General features: G+C 38.1%; 1 protein-coding gene across 1 annotated transcript; it reads left to right on the forward strand.

The window, feature by feature from the left end:
* The first annotated feature begins 8941 nt into the window (after positions 1-8941).
* Positions 8942-10728, forward strand: LOC104224467 (NAC domain-containing protein 43-like). The gene is made up of 3 exons (XM_009776136.2): positions 8942-9275; positions 9397-9677; positions 9783-10728. The coding sequence occupies exons 1-3, from the start codon at positions 9092-9094 to the stop codon at positions 10497-10499; spliced, it is 1182 nt and encodes a 393-aa protein (XP_009774438.1). The 5' UTR covers positions 8942-9091; the 3' UTR covers positions 10500-10728.
* The last annotated feature ends 1053 nt before the right edge of the window (positions 10729-11781 follow it).

An 11781-nucleotide genomic window follows, 5' to 3' on the forward strand; every position in this document is an offset into this window, starting at 1 on the left:
TGCTACAGGGCGATCATAGGTCCGCCCATATATGGGAAGGGGAGTTACTGTCCTAGACTCTCCGTGCTAGGAGAGTGGACGACCTGTGGGATTTTTGAGGCCCAGAGATCTCCACGAGCGTGTAGTCTAGCGCCTACAAGATACAGGATTTTATAAGATTATTGAGATCGGGCGGATGCAACTCGATTGGGCTTTGATCACGACGTTGATTGAGCGGTGGCGACCGGAGATGCACACCTTTCACCTGCTCATTGGCGAGGCCACTATCACGCTGCAGGACGTGGAGGTTTTATATGGCCTTCCCGTTGATGGAATGCCCATTTCACTGCCTATTGCTATGAGATCTATGTCGCGCGATGATTATTGGGACATACTGCAGGAACTCACGGGTTTCAAGCCACAGGATGAGGCATTTTCGTCGGGTGCCAGTAGATTGTCTTTGACCCCTATTAGAAAGTACATGGAGGTACTCCACCCCATTATTACCGACGATACAGAGGAGGTACATATTACCCGGTATACGAGGTTGTTGTTGCTTTTTCTATTTAGAGGGGTCTTGTTCCCGAACACTTCGGGGAACCTAGTCAGCCTGAGATTTCTTCATCATGTTCAACTTCTAGATGAGTTACCCTATTACAGCTGGGGTGCTGCTGTTCTCGCCTACATGTACAGGAGTATGTGCCGGGTGAGCATGGGCACTCAGAGAGATGTTTGTGGTTTTCTGCCGTTTCTATAGGTGAAAACATATTCGAATAATCTGTTCATCAGTTCCAACTCTACCTAATTAGAATTTATCTTAAACATGACGTCAACTTTCTATGTTAGGTCTTGGCGTGGGAGCGGTTCTTGCAGTTTCAACCACCTCTACAACAATTACCTCATAATGTAGCACTTCCGGATCTCCCTCTAGCTAGGAGGTGGGTTCTCAGCCGTACACGTTCACGAGAGTATAATTCCTATATAATCTCCTCCTCTACAGGGATGTATTGGATCTCTTGGAGGGCGTACAGGTAAATATGTACCTAAACTTACCTAGTATAGATTAACTTAGTGTTGCACATACTCACGTTTTATGTTCTTATTTGATAGTTCATTTGGATGCCGTACATCGATGATTTGATAGCTGGCCTGCCAGCTTATTGCTGGGCAGATCGATTGATTTGGAGCACTTCTACCCTGCTCATATGCCTCGATATTGTGGAGCATCATGCCTCGGAGCGGGTACTTCGCCAGTTTGGTTGCCCGCAGTATATACCGAGGGGGCCTATATGGCACACATGCCTGATTATGTGGAGCCAGAAGAGTACGAGCGAGGCCCTGGTATGGCCCGAGGTGGTGGTGCCCGACGAGGTGGTGGTGCCCGACGAGGCGGGGGTGTCGGACGACATGGCGGTGGGCGGAGAGGAGGTTGACCCAGCAAGGGGGCGTTGAGGCCCCTGCTGATGATTTTCCCGGTGGCCTACATAAGATATACATGTCGTCATATAACCTTGGGATGGATCTCACTCTCGGGACTTCGCAGGTGACCCCGTCAGGTCAATTATTGATCACGTGCACAGACCTTTCTAGAGTCGATTGGGATACATACTTTCCAGGCCCGTCTACTATTGCTGAGGACTAGCCGACCCGAGATTTACATAGTGGGCGGCGGTTGAGTTATGATTCATCATCACAGGCGCAAGTATGGTTTTCTTGGTATTGAATTACAATTTGTCTTTATTTTCCATAACTTTATTAATTTCCTTTTTAAGGTTGAACGCAATGCTGACATGGCTGCGACAGATGATTATATTCAGGAGCCCGACGATGTCGTGGTAAGACAATTTAAATTGTTGTGACTTATTATATACTTTGCTATACTGAGCTATCTATTCTTATGTAGGTTTCTATTGGACTGGTGGCCCCTTTTACTGATCCTGTCAGCACCACTGATGTTCATGATGCGGCGCATCCAGCTATTAGGAGGCGACTTGATGATGACGATCCTGATAGCGTACCCAGGCGGTATGGGATGCGCCTCAGGCCAGCGGCTACGTTGAAGCACACTGGATGCGGGACACATTGATTTTCTTGTTTTATCTTTTTGATGTAAATAATATCTTTGTATATACATTAACAATAATTTTTATATAATATGCGCATTGCTTTTTTAATTCTCCATTCATTAGTTAGTTTCGTACTACAACACAAACACTTAAATTCCATTCCAATTAATAAAAATAAAGTTCATTACAACTAATTTAGTTGAATACTACAACACAAACACAAACACAAATATAGCAACTTAACATAATTAAAAGTCAATATAACTAATAAAAATACACGACACAGGAAATATAAAGATAAAGAGATACACTAAACACACACATGTTAAAGTTTAGTCATTGCCGCCCATTATTTTCTTCTCCAACCACTTAAATTATTCTTCCAGCTTCTTTTTTTCTTCTTCTACCTCTTTAAGTTTCGCTTTCAACTCCACAACCTCTCTTTTATGTTTTTTTTTCACGTTCCCACTGTTTTAAACACAAATCATTAAGATCGTTCAATAATTCTTTGTAGTATTCCTGATAACATGGTTCATCAATCCATACCTCAAAATCGCAAATAGGTTCGCCGGGAACCTTATAAAACTTGTTCAAACATTTCCAGTAGCGGCGTCCAGCTTCACCATTATCCCAACAACTTTGCATTATGAATTTTTTCCACACTTGCACATTGGTACATAAAGAAGTTGAGACATTGTGCGTTAAAAAAAACTTGCTTTAAGTTATTGTTGAGCGAAGAAAATAACTAGAATGAGCCCGTTATTTATAGGCAAGACAACACACATAACGTAGTATTTCACCGCTCTATATATACACATAACATAGTGTTTGACCGCGCTATGCTTTGCGTGTTAAAGGTTCTGACGGGTACGAATCAACTTTATGTCAGTTAGGCAGCTTTTTCAGTTCGATAAGACAACACATATAACGTATTATTTCATCGCTCTATATATACACATAACATAGTATTTGACCGCGTTATGCTTTGCATGTTAAAGGTTCTGACGGGTACGAATCAACTTTATGTCAGTTGGACAACTTTTTCAGTTCGACAAGACAACACACATAACGTAGTATTTCACCGCTCTATATATACACATAACGTAGTATTTGACCGCATTATTCTTTGCGTGTTAAAAGGTTTTGATGGGTAGAAATCAACTTTATGTCAATTGAACAACTTTTTCAGTTCGGCAAGACAACACATATGAATAAAATAACAAACATAATTAACATTAAATTAATCAATTTTATGAAATTTCAATGTTGTTTCAAGTTCTTCCGAATATATAATTTTTTTTAATTATCATTAACAAAACTGAATTGGAAAAGTTCAACTCATAATTAACAAACATAATTTTATTTTATAAATCTTGCAACATAAACAAAACAACTAAATATTACAACATAAACTCATTGATAGTTAGGCACAATAGAAGAACACCCACCACAAGCTTGATTACTATTGCCACCCAAAGGACATTTTCGATGACCGTGTCCTATTTGCGAGCATATACCACATCTGCGGGCATAAACGGTATCACTAACATCCATTTAGTTTCATATACGCGTTCTTTTCTGCACCTGTATTCGACGCAAATAGGACTTGTTACACACCATTTTGAATGGCTCAAGCGACCAATAATGCTCATCCCCCACTGGCTGCAACTGCCCACTATATGTGTTTAGGTACTTCGCAACAATATATTGTTGATCAACATAGTTGGTTATACCTAAACCAACTTTTTGAAAACACTTGATGGCATGTGAGCAAGGCATGTGGTAGATGGACCATTTCCCACAAGAGCATAACCTTGTTGATTCATTTACAGTATGTACATTATTCCCCCAATTTTGATGGATAGCGGTGCGAATTTCAAAAGTATTTCTTTCGTTATCATACTTCAAAAATGAATGCCAATGTGCTCGCCATCTGTATCTCTCAAATCGACACTGGCATAAAATCAACACCCCTTTCCATCAATGACGTTGCAGCTGCAGACCTCTCAACAAACTTCTCCGCCATCTACTTGTACGACATCCGCACCATGGCCATGACAGGAAATCCTCTTGCCGACTTAAATAACCCGTTGAACGACTCTAACACATTTGTAATCAGAGTTTCGCAACATCTCCCACCATCCGCATGCAAAGTCCACTTTTCAGGGTCATGTCGCATTAACCAATGATAGGCTGCCTCGTCTTCTTGCCTGATAGATTCCATGTGCCTCCGAAATTTATGTTATTGGTGGTCTGTTGCTGCCATCCACATCAAATCATGCAGATCCTTGCTGGGATATGCCTTCTGGAAATTGGCTTTAAAGTGCCTCACACAGTAACGGTGATAGGCATAAGGTTCTTGCCATGCATGCAAGTTTTCTACAGAACTTAAGATACCACCGTTCCGATCAGATATTAGACAAATACAGGAACGTTGTTTGACAACGTGCTCTTTCAAGTGGTTCAAAAATAGTGTCCACGTCTCTTGGCTTTCATTGGCACAAATAGCAAAAGCTAGAGGAAATATTTGTCCATTAGCATCTACTGCCATGACTATCAATAGCTTGATATCGTACTTTCCATAGACATGAGTGTCGTCTATGGATATTACGGGTCGACAATGCGAAAAACCATCAATTGTTGGTTTAAACACCCAGAACACGTAATTGAATATATATTCTGGTTTACCCGAACTCCGCTCAAGCTTCCATTCAACAATCGTCCCGGGGTTAAAGTGCTGCAGTGCGCCATGTACCTGGGCAGAGCTGCAAATGACTTATCCCAATTGCCATAGACTATTTCAAATACTCGTTTGCGCCCGAGATATGCCTTTCTTTTGGTAACGGTATGACTATGTTCCTGGTGGACTGATGTAATGCACTATTTGATTTTATACCTTATGGACGCTTTGATTTGTGGAATAAGAACAAGAGAAATCAAGTCAATATCCAAGTTGAAGTGATTCCCGTTTAATGTGTCCATTTCGCATGTGTGGGTGAGAATGTATTTACCCACTTTCCACAGACCTGTCTTCTTCTTGCTCGCACGCAACATCCAATGACATGGCCAAAACCACCTGCGACAAACAACCTTATATACAACCGGTCTTGACTCTCATACCATCATCTCACGACACTCTTTTACGTTGTGCATTTTACAAGCCCTGCTTACGCGCGCTTTATCAGGAAAAAGCATGCCCTTTGCCAGCACCGTTGGTCTAGACTCATCCCACATTGCTGTTCGAATTTCATCAAAATCCCTTGTGAGAGCTTCCACATTCGGCATGTTTGGCAAGTTATCAAGGTAAGGAAACTCCCTTGAATGAAACGACACTTGGGACTCGTACACACTTCGTCTAGGGGGGTAGAGCATACTCTATGGTTGAATCAGGTCCTTCTTTCTCATCCTCCTCATCACCATCCTTACGAGGAAAGGGTGTATCGTCTCCAGATTCATCAACATTGTTGTCGTAATCACTGTTCTCTTTCTCACTCTGTGCATCTGCCAGATTCCGATTTAATACGTCGTCTTCGGGCAATTGAGTGAGTACATGTGGTACAACTTGCTCATTTTCACTACACAATCAACAAATAATATGCTACTGAAATTAATAAATACTTTCCATATAACTGTATCACTTCACTTACAAGTCGTAATGTAATGAAATTCTATGATGGACATTTTTATTTAGGTGATGACTACCTAATGGACCACCATGATCCAACACACCAAAACTATGCTTGGGTTCATAATTTGTAAAATTCATATCCGGTCGGTACCCCTATTAAATGTATGAGCGTTAATACAAATTCAATACAACAAAATTTATAATCGTAACACAAAGGAAAATTAAAGTTTACCACTCGTCTTGTGAATTAGGAAAAGCAGGGGGTGATAAGTTTAAATGAAGGAAAACTCTTTCATCCGGAACCTGTCCGGCAAAAACTGCTCCAGAATAACCACCCGATGACAAGGGGTTATCCGGAACATGTCCGGCAACCTCATTGTTGGAAACATCTTCGACCATGACGTACATATCCAGCATTTTGATTGCAAGAAATTCCCGGTATTCATCCGGAGTTCTCAGAAAATCCCTCAAAGTTTCATCATCGTAGATGTTTAACTCCGAGTAAAAAGCATGCCCTTGCGGAGTGACGAAATATGGATATCTTCCAGTTACTTTAAGTATCACTCGGTGTTTGCTCACACTTATTTTTTTGCATAACAACGATATCAATTTATCGTACTCCATTATAAGTGCTAATTTAATATGCCCCGTGGAGATAAACTATATCTCACTGAGTTATTCTCCATCACAACCTGAAACTCTTATTCTACGCTCTTCAGATATTACGAAAAAATGCTTGAGAATTAAACAATAAGAAAATATTGAATTGGATGAATCTTTTGTGAATGGATTTTCCTAAAATCCTAACGCCCTTTATATAGGAAATGTGCGAGCCCGAGAGTTAAATTTTTTGATGTATAGCGCTCGTTGAATATACGCTATACAAATTTCAATTATTGGTGGGCCCATAATTAGGGGTATAGCGTGCTGTATTTATACGCTATATATAGCGTGCAAATACAACACGCTATACCTATGTCAGTATATATAACGCCAAGTTACACCACGCTATACCTTAACGGCAAAAGTTACCGTTAAGGTATGGCGTGGTGTAACTTGGCGTTATATATATAAATGTAAATTTTTTTAGACTTATTTGTGTATCTTTTGTCCAAAAAGACAAGGCAAAATACATAAGTTGCCACCTGAACTATCACCCAAATCCCTGTTACACACTTTCCAGGAACGAATATTACTTTACACACCCAATCTTTCCAAAGTGTATCTAAGACGCACCATTTTTTTCTTAACCAGTTTTTCAGAATATGTGCAATATCATGCACCAATCAAACAATGACACGTGTCATTTTAAAAAAAAAAATTAAAATTACAATTATACCCCTCATCTTCCTCTAAACTACCATGGTCGTCTTCCTCCTCTCTCACCATCAAACACCATAGCTTCTTCCTCCATCTTTTACTTAATAATAAAGCCACCATTAATTAACAAAAATCACCAGAAAACACATTCAAAGCTCCATCTTTTTCGCTGAAATTGAATCAAAATTTTTGAGCTCAGATCCAACTCATTTTTCATTTCACTTCGGTAAAAGTTCGACCGCCATTAACTGCCATCGCCACAAGTCAACTATTTAAAAATCATCCATTAATAAAATTAAAGAATGTGCAAAATCTTGAGCTAAGCTTTAATGGTTGGAAAAAATTTCGAAAAATTCTCGCTTCCTAAAAATTTGACTTCGCCACGGGTAAAGCTCAAGTTAAGCTTCTCTACAACGAGAAGAGATATAAGAAATCGTGGTATATCTATTTGAGAAGAAGGAGATCGGGTGGTGGAGCTCAAGGAGTAGCTATGGCAGAATTTTTAAAAAGGAAGAAGATGACTCAATTTAAAATTTTAAAAAACTAAAAAAAAATTGACATCTGACATAAAATTCTTCTGTTCACGCGACTTATTTGTTGGAAAAAACACGCACTATCCACGTGGGCAAAGCAGTGTGTATTAGATACACTTTAGAAATGTTGGGTGTGTAAAGTAATATTCGTTCTTAGAAAATGTGTAACATGGATCTGGGTCATATTTCGGGGGTAACTTATGTATTTTGCCAAAAGACAACAAAAAGGTTCCGACTCTTTGCATGGTACGTACTATTACGAAGTGCGTCAGACCTTTTTGTACTCAAAAAATTAATAAAATCGCAGATGAAATGATGCGGTGTTTTTTGTAGTCAGTACTCAAAATGATCAATTGGGAAAGAAAAAGTAAAGAAAGAAAATATATGCAATCCCTATTTCCTTTTTATAACTCTATTTGGATGGACCATCAATGGATGAAAGCGCAACTCATCCCAACCCCACAACTCTCTCGCCGTCTTGTCGTTAGTGTTAGTTGCACGAGTAAAATGAGTGATAGAGAGAGGTAGCGCGCAAGGGAGATTTCCTTGGGATAATGGTGGTTTCGAGGGAGCTTTTCTTGAGATTTTAAGGTCGAAGGTCATTGTTTCTTGATGTAGGGTACCCCACTCATGGAATTTGGGAACCCTAGCCCCACTCCGAACAATAAGGTCCCTCAAATTAAAAGATATTTGCACAATCAATTTATATATAAGATAATTATAGGTAAATTTTTATCACAAATATTACTCTTTCCGTTTCAATTTATGTGAATCTGTTTGACTGGACACGAAGTTTAAGAAAAAATGAAAACTTTTGGAATTTGTGGTCGAAACAAGTCAAAAAGAGACCCAGAGTATTTGTGTGGTTATAAAAGCTTCTTATTAAGGGTAGAATTATAAGTTTAAGCTAAATTGTTACCAAATTTATAAAGAAATCATTCTTTTTGGAACGGACCAAAAAAAAATAGGTTCACGTAAACGGAAACAGAGGGAGTACTTTCTTCATTTTAATTTATGTGGCGATGTTGATTGACGTATAGATTATGAAAAAAAATATTTATTAATATTTCGGTTAAAAACAAGTCATAAACATTTATGTGACTATAAATTATTTCATTAAGAATAAAATTGAAAGTTTAAAATTAATTTATTTCGAATAAGGAAGTATGATATTTTAATAGATTAGACTAAAATGAAAAGTATACTCCATATTTGTTTTCACTCTCTCTGAATATAATGGTGGTTGATTCTATCTTAGAAGCAGAAGACCCCACCACTGTAAAAGTACACCAATGGCGATGATACGAACCTTTTCATGCATCTACAGACCCTTTTGTGTCCCTAACTACTGCATATAAATGATCATGTTTCCTCCCTTCCCTTTTTTAACTCCCACACGCTACATTCCTCTCTCATTTTTTTTTCACACCTTAATTCATCTATTACTTTCTCAATCTTTTTATATCACATTCTCTCACCACCCTTTCCCTTTTATAGGGAATAAAATTAAGGTGAACTCCACATCTTTCTTTTTACAGCTCTATCTCTTTTTGATATAACATTTGATGTCAAAAGACATGAATCTATCAGTAAATGGGCAATCTCAAGTGCCTCCAGGATTCCGTTTCCATCCAACGGAAGAAGAACTTCTACACTATTACTTGAGGAAAAAGGTTGCTTGTGAAAAAATTGATCTTGATGTTATTCGCGACGTTGATCTCAACAAGCTCGAACCATGGGACATTCAAGGTAATCATCAAAGTGCTCGTTATTTTAATCTGTGTTGTCCACTGAAAAAATATATACATAATTGACAACACAAATTTATATATATATATATATATATATATATATATATATATATATGCAGAGAAGTGCAGAATAGGAGGATCGACGCCGCAAAATGATTGGTACTTCTTCAGTCACAAAGACAAAAAGTATCCAACAGGAACTCGAACCAATCGTGCTACTGCTGCGGGGTTCTGGAAAGCCACAGGTCGTGATAAAGTCATACACAGCAATTGTAAGAGAATTGGGATGAGAAAAACCTTAGTCTTCTATAAAGGACGTGCCCCTCATGGCCAAAAATCAGATTGGATCATGCATGAATATCGCCTCGATGACAACACCAATCCCCAAGAGGCCGTCAACGTAAGTACTCTTAGACTAAGTTATATATATTGACAGTATAGCAGAGAAATTCGAGAACTGTACAAGGTGAGTAACTTCCACATATTTTTAATTCCTATTTTCCAGGCCTCTGAATCAAGTAGCCCGGAAGAAGGGTGGGTGGTGTGTCGAGTTTTCAAGAAGAAGAATTACCATAAGGCACTTGAGAGTCCTCATCAGAGTTCATCAGCTGTTTCTATTATGAACTCAAGAACACTTATTCAGAAACCAAACAACGACGGCGTTCTAGATCAAATACTCATGTACATGGGAAGATCGTCATGTAAACAACAAGATCATGAAAACAAACACAACATCAACTTGGTCAACAACATCAATAACATACACTTAGATGATCATCACATGCAAATAAACAGCAATTCCTTCATCAACAGCAGCGGTAGTAGATTCCTACACCTTCCAGGGTTAGAGAATCATCATTCTCCGACGACCAACATGGATGATGACGTGTCATCTCTGCAACTAATCCAACAAGATTGCAGCTTTGGTCATGAGAATATGTTAACAGAAACTGAACCTTCTTCTGGTGCTGGTCCAAGTGATTGGGTAGCTCTGGATCGACTGGTGGCTTCTCAACTGAATGGCCATGTGGAAACATCAAACAACTTATATTTTCCTCTGCATAATAATGGGTTACAGCTGCGTACCAATGGGAGACCAAATGATGAGGACGACGCGTTCTCTCAATCTCAAGCTGCACATGACGATGATGTTGAATTTTGGAGCTATGCTCGATCTTCCTCATCATCACCCTCTGATCCATTATGCCACTTGTCGGTTTAATTCTAAGTATATACATAGACTTTTCTAGTACCAAAATAGGCCACTCTCCATCGTATATTTTGTAGAGCAGCACGTACCTATATATACTATAGTTTAAAAGACGTCATTATAGTACGTTAGCTTGATTGATACAATAACAGTACACGTACTTGGATAATATTTCTGACGGGAGACATTGTCAACTGGAATATCTTTTCCTAATAATTAAGGTTGTCTCCCTATTTCATCATTATGTTGTCTATGACTACGCGAAGATACTATCCAAGCTCTTTTTAATTTCCGATATGATTGCGTAAGATATGTATATGGATACACAACCCCCATATAATTTTATTTTTCTTATTGACCATAATTATTTTAATAGTGAGATCCCCATAAAATTCTGCACTTAATTTCTTGAAATTGATATACTTCGTAATTATTACCTTCCACTAAAAAAAAGTTCCAGCGTCGACCAATTTAAAAAAAAAAAAAACATATCAAAATAGTTGTCTTGGAAGAAAATAATAAACAAGACGATTTTCGAACGAAGAATTTATGTTGGGTTTATTGTAAAGCCTGAAAAGGTTTTGCACATGCTCAAAAGAAAGGCAAACATAACACTTTTCCTTTTAGTTTGTTAATTAGTCCTATGCTTGAGTTGTTATTTAGATTCTTTTTTTTCTCTCTCTTTCAGATGTGCATTTATAGAATGTCGCTGACCTTTACGTATTTCTGTTATGGATTTTGGTAGGCATCCACCAGATTGAAAAAAATAAAATAAAAATAAAGATGCAATAGAACAGATGACCTATTAAAAGGTTAAAAATTATAACCAATCAATTACACCTCAATTTCGATTAATTTGAATCAGCATTCAACTAATATGCATTACCTTAATTATACTCCATCTATTTGGTTCTATTCTATTTGGGGCATTCAATTCTGCTGGAGTATCTTTTACGGTAAATTATGTGTTTTTTAAAATGAGATTCTTTAAATTTTTAGTATATATCTGTTTGACCAAAAGATGTCAAAATCTTTATGGGCTAATCAATTAATGATGAGGAGAGGAAAATCTTAGCGAAACATAATCAACTTCAGACCATGAAATATATTACGCGATAATGAATAACAAAATAGAACGAATATTTTATTATTCTTGATGTTACAATCCTATCTTTGATAGAGAAAAAACAGTTCAGAAAAAAATCCTTTTTTGAGCATCCTCCTCTATATATAGTTCTCAGAACTTAACTGTGTTCTTTGACCAACGTGTTCTTCACGCGATGATCTAGACGTC

Source organism: Nicotiana sylvestris, chromosome 8 (genome assembly GCF_000393655.2).
Source record: "Nicotiana sylvestris chromosome 8, ASM39365v2, whole genome shotgun sequence".
Taxonomy (NCBI): Eukaryota; Viridiplantae; Streptophyta; class Magnoliopsida; order Solanales; family Solanaceae; genus Nicotiana; species Nicotiana sylvestris.

Coding starts and splice junctions, on each gene's coding strand:
- LOC104224467 (XM_009776136.2), top strand. CDS start 9,092: ATGTCAAAAGACATGAATCTATCAGTAAATGGGCAATCTCAAGTGCCT. Junction 9,276..9,396: donor CGAACCATGGGACATTCAAG/GTAATCATCAAA, acceptor ATATATATGCAG/AGAAGTGCAGAATAGGAGGA. Junction 9,678..9,782: donor ATCCCCAAGAGGCCGTCAAC/GTAAGTACTCTT, acceptor CCTATTTTCCAG/GCCTCTGAATCAAGTAGCCC.